The sequence below is a fragment of the Python bivittatus genome, unplaced genomic scaffold, assembly GCF_059951505.1.
Source record: "Python bivittatus isolate LINGU-HERP-01145 unplaced genomic scaffold, Pbiv_v1 ctg000480_np1212, whole genome shotgun sequence".
Taxonomy (NCBI): Eukaryota; Metazoa; Chordata; class Lepidosauria; order Squamata; family Pythonidae; genus Python; species Python bivittatus.
This window is the reverse complement of record NW_028277075.1, coordinates 87138088-87163802: the sequence shown is the minus strand read 5'-3', so window position 1 is coordinate 87163802 and position 25715 is coordinate 87138088. Positions and strand designations below refer to the sequence as shown.

The 25715-nt window shown below is 37.2% G+C and overlaps 1 protein-coding gene across 1 annotated transcript in view; it reads left to right on the top strand.

Annotated features, from left to right (window-relative positions):
• DPP10 (dipeptidyl peptidase like 10) overlaps positions 1–25715 on the top strand; it is a 259921-nt gene that overhangs the window by 161196 nt on the left and 73010 nt on the right. The window contains exons 6-7 of the mRNA XM_088146483.1: positions 8410–8462; positions 8549–8630. Of these exons, the coding sequence (XP_088002609.1) occupies positions 8410–8462; positions 8549–8630 (135 nt within the window). The remainder of the gene's footprint in view (positions 1–8409; positions 8463–8548; positions 8631–25715) is intronic.

Here is a 25715-nt window from a genome sequence, read left to right as displayed (position 1 = left end):
CTAATGGGACATCTGTCTCACTGTCGTCAATGATGACAAAGCTGAATTTGAAAGTACTCAGCCCTGAAACAAGGAATTAGGGCTGTGCAACGTTTCAGAATCAAGCTTCTACCAGATCATTTCTTGAACTAGATGGACAGCTTGTAGGCAGGGATTTAGAGACACAACTCTTGATAACATAGTCCTTATTACAGACATTGGAAAAGCAGTTGGTATGAAGAAAACCAGCATCTGCAAACTAACCACTCAAGCCATATATATATAGTGAATTCAAGGTTCAGATCTTACATTTCTTTCTCCTGCCGGCACCTCCTAATGGACTGAGTCACTTGTTTTAGATGGGAGGATTGGTTGACACCTGTGCATTGTTGCCATAATGAATCAGCCTGCTTTCAGGCTTTTTGCTTCTGATCTAGCCTCACACTTGGACTCAAAGGGCAAAGGGTGCTTCAGAACATGCTGCAATGTTCTTTAATACAACTTGTCCCTGTGGAGGGCAGCTCTGCAGTTCTGGGAAAAGACACAATTAATTGCCTTTAAGAGTTATAGGCAGGATTGCACTTGTGCACGTCACAGCACCTTTTTCTCCTAAATCCAAAGGACCACACAGCCCTAATGGGGATTTTTAAAAAGATTTATGTAGCCAATGTATGAGATTCTATCATGTATCTTGTGTAAAGATTATTTCTTCTATTAAGGAATGGTAGTAGAATGTGGGAAAGATCTTGGGAGACACGGCGAAGAGATGCTGCCTAGGGAATGGTCAGATAAGAGACAGCATAGCTCACAGCTGGATAGTGGGCAGGGCAAAAGGCTCAGAAGGGACCCTCCTTAAATTCTCGGGCTGTAAAGGTGAAGGCAAGAGATTTATACTTTCAGCCTTGCAAGATTCTGTTAATGTAGCTTACAATAAAATAGAATTAGCTCATCTGGTCATGTTTCCTGTCTGGTCTACCTGGAAAGGCTAACTGTTAACATAACTTGTTATTTTATATATATACACGCATACACAGAGAGAGAGAGAGAGGGAGAGAGAGAGAGATGCATATAGTACATACATACATACACACATATACATATATATACTGAAAGTGATGACAATGTTCCCATAGTATCTGCCCAGCTGATCCGATCTGGCAGGGTTGGCGCATCCTGGATTCCTTTCATTAAACAATGTCATCTATCGGGATCCTGGAAGCAGCCTGTAGCAACACCTGCCCTTTGGAATGAGGTTTCCCCCAAGACTTGAACAGCTCCCACCCTACTGGAATTTCAAAGGGCCCTGAAGGTGTGGTTCATCATCCAGGCCTTTGGCAAGCGTGATTGAAGTGCATTTCTTTTTTCTTTCTTTCTTTCTTTTTTTTTTTGTTCCCATTTGGGTTTGTCATTTCTGCCGTCTTTATTCTTTTTTATTTTGTTGTTGTTGTTTCCTTGTTTTAAAATGTTTTCAACAATTAGTAACCACCAAGAGTTGCTGTGAGTTAGGTGGCATTTATTATTGGTCGCAGTGTCAGCCAGATATTTACACTGGATTTAGCATTTTTATCCACTTATTAAGTCCTTCCCAAAGACCTGGGATAGGCAGATGTTGTTGTTTGATGGTGTTAAAGGTATTGTCATAGGATATAAGCTGTTCCAAGAAAAGCTGCCTTTTGCAATTGACTGATGGTGATGTTGTCAAGGTCAATGGTGTTCAAGTGGTGCTCCAGATGTTTTGGGATTGCACCTAAGGCACCTATTACTATTGGTACTCTCTTTGGTTTCTTTTGCCATAGTTGTTCTACTTCTATTTGCAGGTCTTTATATTTTGTGATTTTCTCCAGTTCTTTCTCTTCTATTCTGCTATCTTCAGGTATTACAATGTCCACAATCCAGACCTTTTTCTCTTTCTTATCAACAGTTGTTAAGTCTGGGGTGTTGTGTGGCAGGTGTTTGTTTGAATTCTAAAGTCCCAAAGCAATTTAGCTTCTTCATTTTCTATTACTCTGTCTGTTTTGTGGTTCCACCCATTCTTGCTTGTAGGCGAATGGTATTTCTTGCAGATATTCCAATGCACCATTGTTGCTACTTTGTCATGTCATTGTTTGTAATCAGTCTGTATGATCTTCTTGCAGCAGCTGACTAGGTTTCTCCAGCTTCTTTGCACAGGGGGCATTTGCTGTCTGTTGCTGTCTTCTCAATTCTAGCTTTTCATGAATCTGTTCTTAAAGTTTTGTCTTGTGCAGCCAGAATTAGCCCGTCTGTCTCTTTCTTAAACTTTCCTGCTCTAAGCCATTGCTAGGTCTTGTTGTAATCTGCTTTGCCTGCTAGTTTTTTTGTGTACTGGCCATCTAATACTTTGCCTTGCCATGTCTCTTTTCTATTCTTCATTTGGTTTTTCTTGTATGCTAGTTTGGTCTCTTCAGTATTCAGTAAGCCTTCATGGTGTACTGGTTTCAGTGCATCTTCTTCATTTTCCTTCAGATATTCTTCCAATGCCCTTTTTTCTGCTTCAACTGTCTGATTTACTTGCAACATTTCATGCCCACAAATGCTGCTTGGTAAGTAGTCTTTCAACATCACAGTGTAGATCAAGGGCATGATTCATTGTCATTATTTTTCTGGTCTTCCTGTCCAGGGTTTTTAGTTCTGCTTGAGTCCAGTCCACTATCCCAGCTATGTATGTAATGACTGCAATTGCTGAAGTTTTAATTACCTTGGTGGTATTTCCACCACTGAATTTGGACTTTAAGATCTTCTTTACTTTTCTGATGTATTCACTACTAACCTTCTTCTTGACTTCAGTGTGCTTGATGTTGTCACCCTGAAGAATGCCCAGGTATTTGTAGTGATCTTCTTCATCCAGGCTCTTGATGTTATTTCCATAGGGCATCTTGATTCCTTCAGTTTTCATTATTTTTCCCCTGTTGATGGTAAGGATGGCACATTTGTCCAGGCCAAATTCCATTGCAATATCTTGGCTGAATATTTGGAAAGTGTTGAGCAGCAATTTTATTTCACATGGTGTTTTTCCATACAGCTTCAGATCATCCATGTAAAGGAGGTGGGATAGCCTGGCAGTTATTTTTGATGTTTGATAGCCATGGCCTTACTTGTTCAATATTGTTGACAGAGGAATCAATGCAATGACAAACAGTAGTGGTGATAGTGAGTCTCCTTGAAAGATTCCTCTCTTGATATTAACCTCTCCCAGTCTATCCCCATTGACTAGCAACTGTGTCTTCCACTGTGCCATTGATCTTTGCACAAAGCTTCTAATGTTTCTACTCGCTTGTGTAATTTCTAGGCACTTGATTATCCAGTTATGTGGCAGGAAGTTGAATGTCTTCTTTTAATCAATCCAAGCTACACTGAAGTTGGTCTTCCTTCTCTTGCAGTTTTCCAAAATCATCTTGTCAGTTAAGAGCTGATCTTTTGTCCCTCTGCTGTTTGGGCAGTTTCCTTTCTGCTCAGGTGGAAAGAGCTTGTTTTCAACTAGATGCTGTAGATCTTTCATTATCAGGTAGGTTTTGCTAGATGTTAACCAATCTTCAATTTCACCTCCTTGTAGTATGTTGTTAAACTGCTTGGCAATGAGTGGGTGCAGAGCATTCAGATATTTCAACCAAAAACCATGGAGTTCATCTTCACCTAGTGGTGACCAATTCTTGCTCTTCCTTGCCCTTTTCTCCACCATTTCTGCTGTTATTACAAGTTCTTTCATTTCAGCTTCTTTTTATTCTAAAGGAGGTATCCTTTATCCAAATTCTGTAGCCCACTTGTTTCCAGATGTCCAAGAACTAGAACACCTAGCACAGTCCTCTTCTAATAAGACCTGTCCAGTATGGGTGAATCTCTGGCATACCTCTCATCCTCCTTGGAGCATGCAAGCCCCACAACCATGTCAAGGTAGTGCCTCACTGGGGATGAGGATGATGATGATGATTTATAGCCACCCACTCAAGTAGGCTCTGGGTAGCTTAATAGTACAAAAATCCCCATGTCTGAATCTGGATAATATTTCATTCACTTCTATTTCTGTATAGAAACATTTAAAATGAGCATATTACTAAAAATGTTTTTATTATAACATCTGAAAGCATGTCAGGCTTTCAAGATTCTGTTACTACAGCCATATCAATAGAGCTGTAATACTTCTTGTGATGTCTGTTTCCTAACCTAGTGTATCTTAAAGAGCTGACAGCTCTCTTCATGGATAATGTTATAGTGGTAAAGAGTCTAGCACATCCCAATAAAGCTGTGTACAGCAAAAGCTTTTTTTTATAAAATTGTTCTAAATTGTTTGGCAGCAATAGAAAAGCTATTTTATTAATTGTGTATTTATTCATATCCATATTTGTTCAATTAAGGTTGTTTCACACTTTCTAACAAGGCTATAAGAAATATTTTTCTAGAAGCAACATACAAATGACAGAATTATATATAATATAATTATCATATTGAATACAATAATAGGGCCAGCATTTTGATATATGGAAATATTTGCATATCTCCATTCAGATAATATAGTCTGAAATCATAAATCCATAAAGTTTTGCCTTAAGGCTTCAAGGATATGATACAGAAAATGGGAGGTATAAATAGCTGTTGTTGTTTTTAGGAGCTTGAATGTTGGTCTGTTTTCTAAGCCATTTCTTCTTTTTTTTGTTCAAATATGGATTATTTCAGTCTCCCATTCTGGTTCCAGAAATAGAAATGTCCAACTTTATCTATATAAATAATATCTCTTCAAGCCAACTTTAAAAATGTGATGGAAATACATATAGTGCTGTGTATTACCAATTGGTGCTGTTTGCTAAGAGTATAGTATTTATCAATGAAACAAATTTCTCTTTCTTTTCTGCAACTCCTTGTCTACTCCCCAAATCTGCTTCAGAGGGTTGGAGAACTCTTTGAAACAGATGGCAGAGACTGTTGGGTGAGATTAAAAAAAAGTTCTATTGTATGCGTGCAGTACTATAGTTATTAATACAGTTTTATTTTCTTAACACTTTTTAGTAAACGTCCTTAGTTGTCTTATTAAGAATCTGTGTTTAATCTAAAATTTGAAATATAGTTTTTCAGTTTCCAGTATGTTATTTGGACCAGTGTGCTTTCTTTGTGATTCTGATCAAATTGTGCCACAGTGACAGATTTATATCAAAGACAGATTATTGTATAGAAGAGTTCATGCATATCATCAGTTATGACTACAGTTCTTATAAATATGTGAATACAACTGAGAACTAGTATGATGTACAGTAGTGGTTAAGATGTAGACAGATTCAAATTCTAGTCCATCCTGAGTGATAGAAACTCATCAAATGATTTTCTACTACTTGTCATCTCATAGTCCAGGGCTATTTCTCAGCTTGTACTACTGTGCATACTACCTTGAGGTCACAGAAAAAAGACAGGATATACTTAGAAGCATGGGCATGCAAGTTCATGAAAGCTGCTCAGGAGATCCAAGACCACACCCTTTTAGGACTTGGAGCCCTAGGTAGTTGTCATGCCAGTGGCTTGGGTGCAACTGCTGAGTTACATCCTGTAGTGGTCTTTGTGTGAGAGGCTGGTGAGTGAAAAACAGCCTGGTCTTCAATGATTAAGTGTCCTACTTAATAATTGAAGTGGGTTACAGTGGGTTACAGTGTCCAGGGTCAGTGGGAGCAGCTCAGGATATTATGTTTGCCCCCACATTGATTTTGTGTCTTTGGGGAATAGAGAAAGGTTTAACAGGAAGTCAACTGTTCTAGGAGATTGGTCCCTACTGGGTGGGTTTGTAGGCAAGAGGCTTAGAGTAGGAGAGGAATACAGCTGTCATATCTTGTGTCAGAAGAGGTAATGGATGGTGCCAGGTAGACCATTCAAGAGGAAGGGAGTTTTCCAATTTTATGGAAATCTCCTCTTCTGACTTGGCTGCCTCATCCTGGGAACTTGTGGACAGATTGTTGGGGATATCTGCAAGAAATACCATTTGCCTGCAGGCAAGAACTCGTGGGACCACAAAACAGACAAAGTAATAGAAAATGAAGAAGCTAAAGTACTCTGGGACTTTAGAATTCAAACAGACAAGAACCCACCATATAACATCCAGGCTTAACAACTGTTGGTAAGAAAGACAAAGAAGTCTGCACAGTGGACATTGCAATACTTGGAGACAGCAGAATGAAAGAGAAAGAACTGGAGAAAATCACAAAATACGAAGACCTGCAAATAGAAATAGAATGATTATGGCAAAAGAAATCAAAGTTAATACCAAGAGTAATAGGCACCTTGGGTGCAATCCCAAAACATCTGGAGCACCACTTGAAGACCATCAGCATTGACAAAATCACCATCAGTCAGTTGCAAAAGGCAGCTTTACTTGGAACAGTTTATATCCTGCAACAATGCCTTTAACACCATCAAACAACATCTGCCTATCCCAGGTCCTTGGGAAGGACTCAATAGATGGATAAAAATACTAATCCAGTCTAAACATCTGGCTGACTGTGTGACCAACCATAATAACAAAAGTATAGCAAATATCATTTCTATTTCAGAACTGAACTGAACTCAGTTCAGCTCAGCATGTATCACATTTGAAGTTTGGGTTAGCTGTGTTGAGCTTAATTGATTGTGAATTAATTAACACTCCAAAGAAGATGACTTTTTCATGAGATAATTAATCTTTATGATAAATTTTTAGTAGAGCAGCACAAGCCCAGGCAGATTTTCTAGATGTGCTTTTTTGCTGTTTGGACTTGGTTGACAGCCTTTTTTCATGTCAGATGAATTAGATGTCTAGAAATGTCTCTTTCGTATATTTATTTTGGCTTGGCAACATATCGTTGTTATGACAGTAATATTTCACAGTCAGAAATGTTAATACTATCCATAAATTCTGCCCAATGATAAGCAAGAGATGAAATAAATCATTGTAAGTAATTGATGTTGATTGAATAAGATAAATGGTGCTTCAGGTAGTTATGACCTTGTCATTTAACTTCATTGTAGCTGTTTAAAAATAGTTTTTAAAGCTATTGCAGCATTTTTGGAATTGCAATGTCATATCAGTTGGGACTAAATAACAATGATACTAAACTGTACCATTACTGTATATACAATCTCTCTTTATTGAAAATCTTAAAATTATTTTGAAACTTCAAGTAATCCATGTCTATTACATATCCCTATCAACTTGTAAATATAGCTTAAGGACTTGAAGAAAATATGTCAGTACACATAATGATAGCATATATAAGATATAGTTTGGTTAGGAATGATATCCTCATGGACATTTGAAACTCAAAAAACTCCCATATCTAAGCTCAAATATTTCAAGACCTTTAAATATTGAACACTGTTTACAGTGTTTATGATCTATACATTTTTTTAAAAAAAAGTAAAGTAAAAGTAAAGAATGTATGCTAATATCCAATACATATTCCTGATCTAATAAATTTGGAATATATTATTGAAGAATATACCATTATCAAGAAAGTTGTGTTTGGATGGAGTTGGGTTCCCTCAAAAGAATAGAGAAGTTTAAAAAATGAAAAGTTATGAATTGGGTGCATAGAAGTGGTGGAAGTGAAGACGATTGTTATAAAGACTATTGTCATTATTAAACTGAATAATTTGGAATTACTTTTCTTGATTAACATACTCTTACATGGTTTGTGCTCCTGATTATTCCCAGTACACATTTTCAGTTGGATTTACTTGCTTTATTGTTATTGACTGAGATGCCTTTAATTTCTTTGGTTCACTACTACTTAATCTTTCTCTGCTTTAAATAATTCATTACCCCAAGGGGAATATTTTGTATATATGTACTTATATATCACCAGATTAAAAACTTGTATTGAAAGAAGTATCCAGTTATCCATGAAGACCAAACTCCATGTGGAAGTGTTAAAGTTCCCCAAGATAAGTTCCCCAAGATGTGTGTCTAGTGTGGCTCCTTTTCTGAGAAGTCATATTTTATTGAACACATCTTTGTAGACCTATAAGGCTTCTACGTATGCTAATACAGTTTGATCAATTAATTGGTTATATTTTGTACTTTAGTATAAAATTAAATTAACTTTAACATTGTTGTTGATGGTCCTACTAATTTATTTAATAGGTACACACAACATTTATTAGTTGATTTCTAATGGTATTTGATGGAAATTTAAATTTCAAAATCCAGTTTGTACTTAGGCCATGAGCAGACACAGGGATAATTTGAATTAGTTCAAGGAGAATCCAGCTGTTTTCTAATATTCTAAATTGGATGTGAATAGAATCTTATACTTAGTACATTCTATATTAATTGGGAGATTGCCCCATACTCTGTAATTTAACATCCTGATCAGTGTGATAGTAAACAAAAAATTAAAGAAGTTGTGTCACAACCCAGATGATAATGTTCATGGGTATTTCTTATTCCTTGTTCTACAGGTTTTTCATTATTCTTATACAGCTTCATATGTGATATATAACATACAGACAAGGTAAGATAATGCTTTATAAAACATTGTTTGTTTTGAGTATTGAATGCTACAAATGTGTTCAAGTAAAATGTTTACCTTTTTTCAAGGGAAGTTTGGGAGTTAAATCCTCCAGAAGTAGAGGACTCAGTTTTACAGTATGCAGCATGGGGTATACAAGACCAGCAACTGGTAAGACGTGATATTTCGTTGTTCATTTTATCAGCTGATCTTCTCTAAAGTGCTAAGAATAGAATAAAATCTAAAGGAAATGTATTTCTTATTTGGGATCTTTAAGTAACTATTCTTTGGGGTTGTTTTCTGATTCATTTCTAATTTCCTATACAATCAAATCAATCAATCACAGGATGCTTTAAAAAAATTTTTTAAAGAGTGAGTGAGTGAGTGAGTGAGTGAGTGAGTGAGTGAGTGAGTGATATGGCTGTCCTTCTCATAGCAATGACTCTGAGTGTCATACAAAATTTAAACCAATAATTAAACTAACAATCCAGATATCAAATGTTCAAGGTCACAGAAATCATTCCTAATTTTAATAAAAAATAAATAAAAACAACCAACAGAACTCTCTCTACCTCCTGGCCAAATGCCTGGGGGAGCAGTCAAGTCTTTAGTGTCTTACAAAAGGCTGTCAGGGTTACCTGGATCTTCAGAGAGATGCTCTTCTATAGATGCTGCAACGAAGAAGGAACAAGTCCTGGTCCAGCAAGATAATAATCCTTGAGGGAAGGGACCTGGAGAGCCCTGGCCTTTTAGGAAGATAAGGACCTAAAGAGCAAGATTTTACGTTAAATAAGTAATAATAATATTTTATTAATTATTAAAGGACCAAGAGCAAAATAGTTTTTTTTTTTTTAAGTTTCAGTTTCCATCTGCAAAATAAGCATTTACATAACTGGTGACCATCTCTCCCTGCTTTGTTTCCATATCTGCAAGTATTCCTGGTTTTTCACATGTCACATATCCAGTGACATTCTAAAGAAGTCTGGCTAGGACTCTCTGAATCTATATGCTGTGGACATGTGAGGCTTACAGTATTTGAAATCAGTATACAATTTTAGATATTTGAAAGACAAAAACAAAGACAATGCAAGAAGCATAAAACAGTTGGAAAAATGTGAAAATGTATAAAGCAGGAAAGGCAGACAATAGCAATATTTAAAATGTATGTTATGTATGGAGAGCAAGATAGGAAGAGCATTGATACTTTAGAACTTTGATGTTGGAGAAGACTCCTGAGAATACCGTGGACAGACAAGAAAACAGACAAATGGATCATTGAACAAATCAACTGGAAGTTCTCACTCAAAGCACAAATAACAGACTCAAATTATCCTACTTCAGACACATGCAAAAACTAGTTCTCTAGAGAAGGCTCTAATGCTGGGAAAGTAGAAGGAAAGAGAAGAAGAGGAGGACCAGCAGCAAGGTGGATGGACTCAGTTTCAGAGGCGACGAATGCACCATTGGAAGAGCTGAAGGACCAGATTAGGGACAGATCATCATGGAGAAAATCTATCTATGTGGTTGTTAAAGTCAACAAGACTTGATGGCACATAATCAGTTAATCAGTGCAGAGCGTACCTGAGGAGTTCTAAAGATTTGGTAAAAACACTAAGAAGGCCATACTAAAAGCTCTTCTGTCTACAATTGCCTCCTAAGCTTTCAGGTGTACGACTAGATTCAGAAGTTCCCAAACAATGAACCTGATTCTCCATGGGGAGAATTTCCTGGTACAACTATTTCTTGACCAGAAGGTTTTCTGCCTTGTCTGGATTAATTTTCAATATATTAGCATGCAACCAGCCTATTACTGCCTTTAGACAGCAATACATAACATCAATAGTTTCCCCTATAACAGCAGGAGGAGGAGGAGGAGGAAATGATTGAGCTACAGGTCATGTGTATATTGATAATAGCACAGTTCAAATAGCCGGATAATCTCTCCCAGTAGTTTCACAGAAATGCTAAATAACATGGGGACAAGATGACTTAATGGATCAGGACCACTTTCTGAAACTGATGAAGTAAGAACTGGAATTATTTATTTATTTTATTTATTTATTTAATAGACTTGTCCCTGCCCATCTCCCCACAAAGGGGGACTCTGGGAGGCTTACATGATTAAAAGTTATAAAAGAACCACACTTACAGAGCTAAAAAGGCTAAAAAATCCAAGAGGCCGATAGAGGCCACACCAGGCCACTAAAGGGCCAGCTGTCAGGCCTAGCCCAAGGAACTCCTGGAGACCGTGCAGGTTCAATCAGCAAGGTTTATTAGCTAGTGCTTGTTTACAGAAATCTTCTCAGACTGCCGGCTTGTTCCCAGGAACAGGAATTCACTATCTCCTGGAATGTTAGGGGTGCGTCAGCTTTCGCCTCTTATCTCCAGCACATTGCTCTGGAGACGAGATCACGTTCTTTACCCCCCTTCCAGTCCCATGCCATTCCATCACACCAGCCAACCCCATTTCTGACATCCTCCCTCCCCACCCCAGGCCAGATGGCAGAGCCAAGTCTTCAAATCTCTCCGAAAGGCCTGGAGTGAGGGGGCCTGTCTCACCTCCGGGGGCAAGATGTTCCAAAGGGCAGGGGCTACAGCAGAGAAGGCCCGCCTTCTGGACCCTGCTAATCGAAGTTCTTTTACCATGGGGGTATGGAGCATGCCCTCTCTGTGAGATCGGGTGGGACGGGTTGAAATTGTGGGGGCGAGGCAGTCCTTCAGGTAACCTAGCCCCATGCCATGTAGGGCTTTAAAGGTGATAACCAACACCTTGAATTGGACCCAGAAGCAAACCAGTACCCAATGCAGCTCACGGAGCAAAGGTGTTATATGGGTCCTTCTTCAGGCCCCCAAAATTGCTCACACAGTTGCATTCTGGACCAGCTAAAGCTTCCGGATACTTTTCAAGGGTAGCCCCATGTAGAGCGCATTGCAGTTGTCTATCTGGGAGATAACAAGGGCATGAGTGACCATTCTCAGGGCATCCCGATCCAGGAAGGGCGTAACTGGTGCACAACCCGAAGCTGTGCAAAAGCCCTCCTGTCCATGGCTGCCACCTGCTCTTTGAGCAGGAGCCGTGAGTCCAGGAGGACCCCCAAATTATGCACTGGGTCTGTCTGGGGCAGTGCTATCCCATCCAGCTCCAACAATGACAATGTCCTGGATACAGAGGAGCCATTAACCCACAGCCACTCTGTCTTGCCAGGGTTCAGCTGGAGCCTGTTGTTCCCCATCCAGACCCTCACAGCCTCCAGGCACCACGAGAGGGCGGTCACGGCATCACTTACCTCTCCAGGGATGGAGATATATAGTTGAGTATCATCAGCATACTGATGATACCTCATCCCATGATGTCGGATGATCTCACCCAGCGGTTTCATATAGATGTTGAAAAGGAGCGGAGAGAGAACCGAACCCTGTGCCACCCCACAAAGGAGGGGCCGAGGATGGGACCTCTCACGCCCTATCACCACCAATTGGGATCAGCCCCGGAGAAAGGAGGTGAACCAGCACAAAACTGTGCCGCCCACCCCCATATCCCTGAGCCGTCCCAATAGGATACCGTGGTTGACGGTATCGAACGCTGCTGAGAGATCAAGGAGAGCAAGGATGGTTGCACTACCACCATCCCGCTCCTGCCAGAGATCATCCATAAGTGCGACCAATGCCGTTTCCGTTCCATAGCTGGGCCTGAAACCTGACTGATAAGGGTCCAGATAATCCGTTTCCTCCAGGACCCTTTGGAGCTGCGAAGCCACCAGTTTCTCAACCACCTTCCCCAAGAAGGGGAAGTGGGAGACTGGACGAAGGTTGTCCAGTACAGTAGGATCCAGGGAGGGCTTCTTGAGGAGGGGGTGCACCAACGCCTCTTTTAATTATAGTTAAATGGTACTTCCAAAGCCCATTTCTGCCAGGCAATCCAGAAAGATACCATAGCTAGTGATATCAAAAGTCCTGCAGAGACAATAGGGACATGTATTTTATTTTTAAAAAATCATAAAGACTGAACAAAGATGAATACATAGCTTTGAGATATAAGAGAAGCTCAGTCTTAAAACTGAGTTTCATAATATCTAACATCTTCAAAATATGCATGATTCATTGTACCCTTTAGTCATAATATGGTAGCAGAGCATACATACAAGTTCTTCTATGGCAGAAAATTCTGCTAACAGTCCGTGAAATCAAATATTTTAAGGATACATTGTTTCATCTGTTGTTAATCAAGTTGGCATGAATAGTTAAATGCTACTGGTAAGAATACATCTCATTAAACAAGTAGGGGCAAGAAGCAATGCTGAAATGAGAAGTAATTGCATCCATCTGGAACATGACTTGTAATTTTTGAATAATTAACTATGCTAATTTATCAATACATCACTGCATAACAACAAAATGCAAGACAAGAAATAACAGGATTATGCACAAAGCAATGTACTGGAACTCTAACATGTGTGCTCTTTACAGGAAAAGCAAAAAAGCTATAAATGCTTTAAAATTTGTACTTGCAATAAAGTTGAATGTTTATTTCACTGCAAAATTGATAGGCTATAACACAGCCACAAGCATTAGTAATAGTTGATTAGAGCTTCTTCAATATATATTGCTTTAAAAAACAATAGCAACGTTCTTCAATAAAAGAATACTAGAAACAAGGAATGTTTTACCTAATATATGGAATGATAAGCTCATATTTTCAACATTAAAATCAATGAAAGTGTTTGTAATGAAAATTAGTAATTTGTGAAGGTGTAATGGTCCATATCTTCAGTGCTTTGCATTCACTTTGGTGAAAATTGATTAGTGATAACTTACCATATAATGTCATAATGTGTGTGGTGAAGAAGTAATTGATGGAGCAATACAGACAATTAGCTTTTATATACACTTTGTTGACAATTGCATCTTGACATACAGCAATCTATATTATTCAGTCTTTCATTTGTGCTGCATAATGTATGATCAAATTTCTAATCAGGGAAGTTTTCGCCTAATTGTCAGCATAATGGATATGAATGTTACATATCACATTCATTAATATTTGTATGCCCCTTCTGATGTGTTCCTGCATAGATTATTTTTTTATGTACTAAACAACAAGTTAAATGAAATATAGGAGTTCCATTCCTTTGCAACCATGTGTAAAAGGAAAATATTACTCTAGTGCCTTACTGGCAAAAAGAAAACAGTGTTTAAGGGATATGCTGCAAGACTGTACATGTTACATTTCAGAAAATGTTTGTAAAAATCTGATCAAATTACAAACCTAGTAACTAAGGTGGGGAGACAGGATGGAGGGAAAAGACTGACATGTCTATGCTACTAATTATTAGCAAGACAGACTAATTAAGACAATGATTAGAGCTCGAATTAGATGCTCTAATCATTGGCATCTGCAAGAGAGGAACTGGGTGGGTGGGCAAATGACAAAACATGTATCATGACATCACAACACAAGCCACATAACTTACATACCTCTGTGGAGCACTACAATACAACTATGAAAGATCAAGATTTGCATCATGACATCACAATACAATTTTTGGCATCATCATGGCTTGTATCACACACCTGTGGACTAGAGGAATGATGAGGAAAGGGTGTGAATAAAATAAAATTCCTCTCCCTATCCTGGCAGTTTGTTTGATATATACACACACGTACAGGGAGAAGTGAAAGCAATTTTTTACCAGATTGTTTTTTACCAGTACCGAAATATATAAGATTTTAAGATGGGGTAAAGATGAGGCATAGATAGAATAATAAAGTTTATGACAGATACAATTATCCCTAATAATCAATACTGACTTCTGTAAAGTCTGAAAATCTTGCTTTTGTATATGTGTATCCGGAAGTTTTAAAACCTGTTCCTTTTTTCCCACATTTGCAACATAAGGGATTGGTAGCTACCCTTTTCTCAGGCTGTTCTGATATGATCATCTGTAAAACATTTACAAAATGACCCTCTTTGGTCTCTGTCAGCCCTTTGAGGTAGTTCAGCCAAGAAACCAATACCATGAGTACGAAAATTACCTTTATTGTAAGGTTGCAGTAACAATCTTGCAAGTGTGAAAGCACATCTCTTCCTCCCCCCCACAACCTTTACTTTCCAGGAAACTAGGGAGGGTCCCTTTGAGGTACCTTCCATGCCCCTGTTCCTTCTGTGGGCTGAGATACCTCTTATCTGACTATTGCCCTGGCTGCAGGTCTTTCTCTTGTCTCTCAAGGATATTCCCACAGACCATTGCAGTCCCAGACATCCTGTTTCTTGTCTTGACAGACATACAGTAAACCCTTGACTTAACAAACTTAAAAGGGTGGAAGGGGTATCCAGGAAAGCAGTATATCCATTGTTATTAATTTGCTCTAACAACAATGAGTAGGGAAGCCTGACAACTAGGTTATAGGTGGCATACATTACCGTACTCCCCTCTACAGCTCCCAACACAGATTGTCCCCTTCCTGCACACTCATAATCTTCCCAGGACTTCCATTCTCTCCCCCACCCTCCTCCCAACTACCATTGCCAATCTCCCAGGGCGCATATATCTTTTCAACCAATTTTGTCTGATAAATCTGAAGTCTGCTAAACAGAGGGCTATTAAATCAAGAGTTATGTATTTCTTATGTTACAGTGGAAAAGATAAAAGATAACCTGTACATGCCATATTTCAACTCATATATAAGATTGTGTGTTATTTATTACATAGTAGCCATTATGCTTGTAATACATTAAATGATTTGGAAAAGAACATTGGTTATTCCTGCAAAACAAATTAGCAGTGATAATAATTAATATCACTATACTTGCCTATGCATTGCAAACACATGGTTTAAGGACAGAAGCAAGAGGAAGGCCTTTAGGGGTTCTGAGAATACTTTACACAACATAGTGAAGTTTTTCTTAACACTTGACATAATCAGTAAAATGTAAGATGATGGGAGCTACAGCTGAGGATGTTCCTCTACACACAGTGTCAAAATTAAGAAGTTTTTTTATCTCTTTGGATTCCTACACAGTAAAATAAAATGGAAAAATATTCATTTCATCTAATATGACATAACAGAACATGATGAGGAGGAGGAAGATTACATGCCATGAAGTTGTTATCACCTCTTAGCGACCACATGGATAGATTTTCTCCATGATGATCTGTCCCTAGCCTGGTCCTTCAGCTCCTCCAATGGTGCACTCATTACTACTGTATGAGTCCATTCACTTTGCTGCTGGTCATCCTCTTTCCTTTCACCTTTCCCAGCATTAGAGCCTTCTCCAAAGAGCTAGGTCTTCGCATAATATTCCAAAGTAGAATAATTTGAGCCTGGCCATTTGTGCCTTCAGTGAGAACTTGGTTTATTTGTTTGATGATTCATTGGTTTGTTTTCTTGTCTGTCCATGGTATCCTCAGGAGTCTTCTCCAATACTCTTCCTATCTTGCTTCTTCAAAGTCTAGCTTTTGCTTTCTTAGAGTGTCACAAGTAATACCATGGCTTGTATGATCCTGATCTTTGTAGGTTTAGACACATTGTGGCATATGAATATTTTTTCCATGGCCTTCATGGCTGCTCTACTGAATACTAATCTGCGGCATATTTCTTGATTGCTTGCACCTTTTCTGCTAATGGTTGATCCTAAAAGGCAGAAGCTATCCACCAGTTCAATATCTTCATTGTCAATTCTAAGAGTGGCTGTTCTATCTGTTGTCATTAGCTTGGTCTTCTTTATATTTTAGTCTTTTTTTCACTGTGCTCCTTGACTCCCTCTCTATAATTTTTATTAAAAAATGTTTTAAGAGAATAAAAACAATACAAACTTCGAAAGAAAAAAGTAAAGAAAAGTAGTAAGTGGGAAAAAAGTAGAAAGAAAGAAAGAAAGAAAGAAAGAAAGAAAGAAAGAAAGAAAGAAAGAAAGAAAGAAAGAAAGAAAGAAAGAAAGAAAGAAAGAAAGAAAGAAAGTTATAAAGAAGTGGCTTCTAATCTTCTTAACAGCAGTTACATTTATATTTTACCCTCTCTAAGGTTACAACATAATTTCCTTCTTTCCATAGTCTATCCTTTCTAACCATCAAACCCATAAATCACAAGTTCTTTTTTTTTTTCAGCAAAAAGTCCATAAGGAGTTTCCAGTCACTAATAAATGTAGTTATTGTCCTTTCTCAGACAAGTCAATTTTGCCATCTCTGCTAATTCTGTCACCTTCACCAACCATTCCTCCATTGTGGGTAGCTCCTATTACTAGGTCTTGCAGATCCTTTGCATTTTTGGCTATCAGGGTAGGGACATCAGCATAGCATAGGTTATTGATGCTTCTTTCTCCAGTTTTAAAACCTATTCATCTTCTTCCATTTCAACTTCCCTTATTATATATTCAGCATATTGGTTGAATAAATTGTAAGGTTTACCCCGTTCGTCTGAGAGAAACTCTCGTGACACATGTGTTCAGCAAAGCAGTTTACTCAAGCGTAACATAAGTAAGTACAGACAAAGCCAGGATTGGCTTGGCATAGCTTACATGGTATTTTATAGCTTCCCCATTCCCACGCTTTACCTGTTGCTTAGTTACAGATTACCTGCAGTAATCCCCCCTCGCCCAAATGGCAGATTCAGTCCAGTGCTTTTGTCTTTCTGATTGCAGTCTATGGGTTGTGCTGTTGTTGCCTTTGTTGAGTTTGCCTGTTTGTGCGCAAAGCCAGGAGTTCTAGATTGCTTGATTGCTTTGCTTCCGAGCCTCTGCGCTTTCCTTTGTTTGCAGTGCCCCAGGGAAGCTATGCTGATACGAAGCATCTGCTTGCGGTTTGAGCCACCTGTCAGTAATCAGCTCGTGGTTTCACTTCCCCTTTTTCTTTGCTCGTGCCTGGATGGTGAAATTGACTTAGGCGAAGCTGAGCGGTGCCTTCGCCGTGCCGGGCCGCACTGGCTGAATCTGACATAAATAAGGGGAGAGTATTCAACCTTGTTGTACTTTATCAATCTGGAGCCAGTCTGTTTCACCATGTTCTGCCACACTGTAGCCTCCTGACCTATATATAAGTTTCTCTTGAAGACAATGAGATGTTTTGAGATTCCCATTTTTTGTGGGCACATTCCACAGCTTGACGTGATTGACACAAAGGCGTTTCTATAATCAATGAAGCACATAATGACATTTTGGTATTCTTTGGTTTTCTCAGTTATCCAGCATAGATCAGCAATAATGTCTTGTGTTCATCAGCCTTTTCTAAAGCCAGTTTGAACATCTGGCATCTCTTTTTTCATGTAAGGCTCTAATATGCATTGGATGATTCTAAGCATTATTTTGCTAGCATGTGAAACTAAGATATTGTAGATAGTTTGCACACTCTGTTAAGTCTCCTTTTTTTTTTTATTGGAATGTAGATTGACCTCTTCCAATCAGCTGGCCACTGTGTCTTTCTCCAGATTTACTGGCACAGCTTGGTTAGAACCTTGACTGATTCTTCTTCTGTTGCTTGTCATATTTCTGTGGATATCCCATTAGTTCCTGTAGAATTCTGACTTGGTAATGACCAGAGTTCTGATCAAACTTCACCTTTTAATACTAGAGATTCTTGTATGTAGGGAATATCTTCCAAGTAGCTTAGATGTTGACATCTACTGTACAGTGTTTCAACTTACTCCTTCCATCTTAGTTTGATCTCCTTTGAATTGGTTACTATTTGTCCATTGGTGTCCTTTAGCATACCAGTTCAAGGTTGGAACCTCCTTCTGAGTTCTGAGATTTTTTGAAAGACTTTCCATGTTTTTTCATGTCTGTTTCCATCTTCAGTGTCCTTACAGTGTTGCTGTAATACTGCTTGTTGTCTCTTCTAACAGCTCTCTGACACTGTTTGTTAAGTTCCTTTCTGAGATTTTTATTTTTCTTGGCTTTGGCTTCTCTTCTTGGTAATTTCCAGAGTTTGTTCTGACATCTAGTTTGCTTTCTTCTCTTTCTTCATTTTTGCCACTCTCTTTTCACATTCATCCTTAATAACATCTTTAAGTTCATTCCATAATTCCTCTGGTTCTCTATCAATGAAGTTCATGACTTCAAAGTGATGCCTGATGTTCTCCTTAAAAATGATGGGTATATGTTCAAAATCGTATCATGGAAACTGACTGGCTTTCTTCTTCTTTAGTTTAACTTGGAGTTTGCACATGAGCAGTTCATGATCTGTTCTGCAATCATCACCTGGTCATGTTTTTGATGCTATAATTGAGCTTCTCCACCTGCTTTTAGCAATAATATAGTCAACTTGTTTTCTATATACCCCATCTGGTGATGTCCATATATATTGGCATCATTTTGTTTGTTTGAACACTGTGTTAGCTATGAAGAAGTCATTGGACTGGCAGAAATTGATCATTTGGTCTCCTGCTTCATTTCAGTTTCCTAAGCCATACAATCCAACTACATTTTCCTCTTTCATGTTTCCAACTTTGGCTTCCCAGTCTCCAGTCACAAGCAGCACATCTTGCTTGCATATTGTGTTGATTTCAAATTGAATTTGATCATGAAACTCATCAACCTCCTCTTCTTCTGTATCAGTGGTTACAACATAAACTTGAATGATCATCATATGAAAGGGCTGTCCATGAAGTGTAATTGAAATTTTTCTGTCATTGATTGCATTGTAGCTAAGAACTGTTGTTGCTCTACCTTCCTAACAATAAAAGCAATGTCATTCCTTCTTTGTTTTTCATGTCCTGAGTAATAAACAGTATTATCTTCTGATGAAATAGGTCCAGTCCCAGTCCATTTCAATTCACTGGTGCCTAAGATGTCAAACTTTATGACTTGGATCCAAACAAATGCTTGTAACACTGAACACAGAACAGGTGTTATTGCTCTATCTCTTCTGTATGTCATAAAAACCTGTTCAGGACAGTTGGAAATCATCAGGACAGGGTTGGGAGGCCCCTGGGATAGTAGCATGTAGAATGCAATAACAGGAGAAAGAAATCAACTCCAGTTCAGTGGATATCTATTGAGAGCTTCCATTTCCACAACATCCTTCTACCAATTCAGCTGAATTTCTTTGCATATTCCAGCTCTCCATTCCATGTCACTCTAAAAGATTGGTGAACCTTAGAAAAAGCTTGGGGGGGGGGTGAGGTGGATACAGTTCTCTACAATGGAGAAGGAGTATAGGGGATTGCTTTACAAAAGTCAAACAGAAAGGAGGAAGCACTGGCAGCAGAACTGAGTGACCAGGAAACCAGGTTCAGGAGGAACCCCAAGAATTGCAGCTGATTTATCTGGGAAAAATAAAAATAGTTTCAAAAAGAATGTTTAAATATATTCATAAAGATCAAACATTTTTTATAAAAAATGTTTAAATGTGCATTGAACCTGGATTTGGCAAAATAATAAAAATATTATTGAAATAAAAATATTAAACATTATAGTTGACCACGTGCTAACCTCAGAGGATTTGTCACTTGGGCTATTAAATTGAGGAGGAAAAAAAAATCTCTTTCCATTGTGGCATAATTTCTGGTTGTTAATGTCATAACTCAGTGTATGCTCACTAACACCAGCATCCAACTTCATTGCCAAAACAATTTTTAAGTAGTGAACAAGCCACAGCAAGACAAGTTTGTTTCACACTTAAAGTCTAGTTCTTATATCAATATGATACATAGAGGTTTTCGGGGTATGGAACCTTTTTTTTCCCCCACTTAGTCCCACAGAACCCTTTCAGAGTCTTCATGAAACCACATTTGAAAACCTCCAAGATAAAGCATTAAAAGAAACTTTTCTGGGCATTCTCTGGGCCTTCTCTGTTTAAAGTATCTACCCCAACTACTCAGCAGGCACAATGTCTAATATTAAAGAAACCATGTTTCAGAAATACTCTGCTAGGTAGCAGGAGACACACATAACAGGAAGAGAAGTGCATATATTCTTGCTTTCCATCAATCCAAGTTGCAGCATAAGTTAAGAGATAAATTTCACTTTCTTTATAATGCAACAGTAAGCAGAACAATAAGGACAATAAGCAGAAATAAGTTGCATAATCTGTTAGAAAACTAAAAAGTGTATCTTATCTTTACATTTAGTTATTCCAATTTGCATATTGGAAGTGTTCCTTGTCTTTCCTTTCTTCATCCTTTGTGTGTCTGTATAGTCTATGCACAAAGCTGGAAAATTTTCTTCCCTTAATCATAAGCAGCCTGCATGTAATAAAGGAAATGAATCAGTATATAAAAGGGTTCATGAAGTACCAATAAACCTGAATATTATGTCATAGTTGCAAGGTTGGAAAATAGTATTAACACTTTTCTTCTGTTACAACTATAGCTGATTTGAGATTATTTAAGTTCATTGCAAAACAAATGACCTTACTCATAATAATTTTCAATAATATGTTAGATAACTATTTCCACTGCTGAAAACTACTTTCCATTAATGATTCAGTATACAATATCTTAAATATATAATTGCTATACAATATACCTTTGAATTTTGAAAGAGCTTGAATTATATGTTTATATCATCAAAAATAAAAATTTAATATCCTTAAAAGATTTAGCAAACTGTGTCAGTAAAAGTGTTATTTATAATTTAAAGGAGAAATATGTCAACATTTGTAATTAAAGATAATGACGCCTTTTTGTAAATACTGTAAATATATTAAAAGTGCTTATGTACATGTGTGTGCTTCAAAGCCTTTTGTTCAGTTGATAGATAACCCTCTCTAACCCTGAATCAAATGATGTTTCTTACATGTTGCTTCTTAATTCTAGTTCTGGTAAGATAAGCAGTAATAATACTGGCAACAAGATAAACTGCTTTTTGAATATATTGTGAAACCCATATATCAATATTTAAGTTAAAATTAAGAATCAGTCCCAGGATTTATTGATTGATTGATTTCTTTTCTAAACAAAGAATGTCTAGCCATGCTGCTAATTGCATTTTTGTGTTCTGTTCTTATTACGTATCTTACTGGGGAATTTGTAGAATTATATTTGAGAAAAGTATATGATTAGATGAAGCAGGTTCATTAAATATGAATCTTTAAGGAGCTGGAATCTGTATATCAAAATCATGAATTCATTGTTTACTGCTTAATTACCCAAATTTTCATTTTAATGTAAGTTTTTGCTTTTACCAGAAAATAGTATGGAGTATAGGGAATTTATAAAGAGCAACACATCATTCTGCAATGTTCAATAATCCTTACTTTGGGAGGCTATCATTTCTATAGCTGCCATAACATTAAAAAGTGAACATGTGTCTTTCAAGGTCATTGTTACAGTCTTCATAGTCCTGGTTTTCTTTTTGCATTAATCCTGGCAATTTCTCTCAGAATTATATAATCACAATATTTCTCAATATATCATGTTTAGAACAATAATATACATCCAGGAATTTATCTATTGGAATACAGACTTCTCATTATATTATGCATGATTTATTCCTGACACTTTATATTACATCACACAGTTTTCAAGATATTCAGACCATGGGACCAATTCATAAACTTTTGCTCTACATCTTGACCTGGGCTTTTTTTCCACTGTATTCTTGTGTACTGTTGGGGAATGGCTAATAATAACTATTTCTGCATTTTACTTCCTCACAACTTCACTCATTACAATTCCCTTCCCTCCTAAACCATGGGTAGCTAGTAATTCATTAATGCATCTCATTACATGAATTATAATGTATGCAAATATATAATAATATCATTGTTCATTTTTGAAGTGCCATAAGATGCTGAAACAGACTAGGGTTTTGCTGTCTTTTCCATGTTCCAGTTGGTCACTAAACAGTTTGAAGCCAGCCATTGATCATGGTCATTCCTGCTGGCCTTAAAAGGCTGAGAACAGGCAGGGAACAGTATCAGCAATTCAATTCTCCTCCAATTGACCAATAGGATTTTTTTAAAAAAAAGAGTGGCATGCCCCTGAAGCTAGCATAGCTTCTGGAAATCCTCTCTACAGAAAAGAAAAAGAAAACATATTGCTAACATTGTCTTCATCTACATTTTCAGTTTATGTTGTGTTGATTTGCCTGTCATTAACAAATAGACATACACACATGAGCAATTGTTCAACAGGGAGAAGTCATCCTGCTGTTGTTTTTACGAAGTCTTTCCCAATAAATTTAACCATGCTTGTAGGTTGCAGGATAATGTGTCTGCGTGCATGTGGGAAGGGGGCACGTAAAGGTTCACTTGAACCCAAGGATGTGAGCATCCTTAACAAGAGGGGAGGCAAGAGATCAACACATGTTATTTATATAAACAGTGAAAATCAGGCTTGGAACTAGGAATCAGGTATTATGAAATTTACTGGAAAGATTAAGATTGGGTTCACTGATAAATTTGCTGCCTTCTTTCCCTGGCATAATTGGTTTATAATGAACACCAAAAGGAAACTTGCAGAAATATTTGAATTTAATTAAAGACCAATTAAACAAACCAAGGCAATTCATTGATGGTTATTTCCCATGTATCTATTGTAGTGTAATGGTATAGTGGTTAAGGAAGCCAGCTAAGCAATTTTGGGCCAGTTGCTCCTTCTCAACCCTAGCAAGGGTGAGGATCTTCAACAAGCCAGATGATGATGAACAACCCCACTCATCATATTATGCATTGATAGCTTAGCTGTAAGAACTGGGCCAGCACAAGAGACCTGCAGTAAGTAATATAGACAAACACTAAGAACAACAACAGCTTCCCATTCATGTGGTAATTTTCTCTTTCTGTCACAGCAAAAGTTTCACATCAGCCACAATTTTTGGAGGAGCTTTATGAGCCATAACCAAAGCTTTGTGGATGGGCACCTCTTACTTAAAATGTTACATTTAATTTCATCTAACTGAACTTGGAGCATTTATTTCAAAAGAGCTCTTCTGCTTCAAACTATATAAAAATATATAAATAGCTACAAACATTGGATGATTGATTGATTATAATCCATAGAAGACAATATTCTGGCTATAACCGATGATGAGAGTTTTCTATATATCTCAAATAATTCAGAACAATTAAAAAAAATTTTTTTTTTTGGATTTCAGCAGTTCTGAAATCACCTGGGACCTGTTTTGTATCAGTGTTGTCAATTGCTGCTCCAAGTCAGCAGAGGTGAACATCTGTGTGGGAGAGGGCACATTCCTGGTTGGATTCTGATTAACATGTGGCATTACCTACCTGGATTTGTATATCCAATTAAGCATCAATTGAGACATATTAGTTCCCTAGGCAAGATGTAGTTGTAAAAATTGAAACAGTGTAACGGTTCTGTCAGATGGATAATGGCATCATTGAAGATGAAACAGAGCAGAGATAATATGGAGCTCTTTTCTATTTTCTTAAGATTCTATGTGCTGCACTTACTTCTGTTGCATTTGAGTATTTTGTCCAATAAATTATGATTGATGTGAGCCTCTGGAAACAAAACACCTTTAATATAACTCCTGAATACACCTCTCCCACCCGCATATTTTTGTTTTAATTAAGGATTCCTCTAGTGATAATCTCTGTTTCTTTAATTTACATTGCCTAGAAAATTAGCTCCTTGCAGAATGGATGTAATAATTGTTGAAATGTATTATGGGAATGTATTATCCAGCGTTGATTCATTGCCAGCATTACCTGTATGTTTCAAAGATAAAGAATATAGTTCTTCCTTTGTCCCTACATTCACATTACAATTACACTCTGGAATAAAGAGATGAGGTGAAGAATGGAATGAGTACTTAGTATTATAAATGAATCTTTAACGGAGATTTATTTATTTATTTATTTATTTATTTATTTATTTATTTAACAAATTTATATGGCTGCCCAAATCACATGCAGTGACGCCGGGCAGCTTACAAGGTAAAATCCACAATACAAAATTTTTTTAAAAAAAAATCAACTCCCACCCCCTTGAAAGGGATTTGCAGTGTTTCATTCTAATTAATTTCTTCCAGTGTGGATGCCCTACCAGACTGTCTAGGGAGTCTTTTTTCTTTCTCCTTCTACATTTTTTGGGGAAGTTTCTCTGGCCCAAGGACTATTCCTTCCCCTCCTATATAGGGCCACCTATGGCTTACATACTTGTTAGACTGAGGAAATCCTCCATTACTGCCAACCCCCTGACAGACATGCTTGGCTATCTTGGGAAAACCTTAAGTGGAGGACTGATCTCTACTCTACTAAGACTTGGGAAAATGTAAGGAAATCTCTTCACCACTAAATATCATTTTGGATATTTCCAAATTACATTCTGTCCCCTTGGAACTGTAAGTGTAGCTGCCAAACTATAATGTTGTTACTTCTATCCTTTAGCAAGCCTTTCTTTCAGGTCACTGTAGGCCAAAAAAGCAAAAACAACCAGCCAGACATACTGAATTCTACATGAAACCAAAAAGGTTTTATACCATTATAGACTCAAACATAACTAAAGCTGTTTAGTTACAAATACATGAAATACGGATAAATGTAAAACATAATAAATCCAAATTTAAGAATGACAAAAATTCACTCATATTGAATTAACTCATATATTGCTAAAATCAGATTATGGCTTTGTAGTTTATTCTTTTGTTTCTGTGGCAAAATTTGTGTGTCCAATTTTACTTGCTTCAAACTTGTAATTGACCATTATATCTTAGGCAGTTATATTTGTTAATTGTCACTTCACTATAACTTGCTTTGTGAAATAAGTTTAGTTGGGCAGGTCTTTACTTTTTTGAAAATTCTAATTCTATTCAAAATTTTAATTCTGATACAAAATCTAGATTCCTGGGAATTCCGGATTTATCTTTATTTATGCAGCTTTCTAGTCTTTATGACAATAATTTAAAAGTGAGTAGGTTCACTGCTGATTGAAAGGTGATTGAAATCATAAGAAGGTTGTGCTGTATACAGCTTTCCTATGGCTCCTATTCATCTTTACCCTTCTTTTTTTCTAATATGAAATATAAATTAACATGTGACAGAAGTTACCATCATCACCTAATGCTCTGATCCTATAATCTCTTAACTGGACTTTTGGTCATTAACCTTAAAAAAATTACACCTGAATTTAAATGCACAGAATTAGTCCCCATAGGAAACATTAAAATAAAGTTATTTTAATTTTCCTGTATCAAATCATGTTTCCAAAATAATCTTAGAGAAATTAAGATGAATTCAAAGACTTTAACATTCTATAGGAAGAAGTTATGTTTTTTAAATTTAATGTTTAAATGTTAAGTCAAAAAACTTTATTTCCTTATCTCTTTCAAAACAGAACTAATGCAATTCTAAGGATAAATAT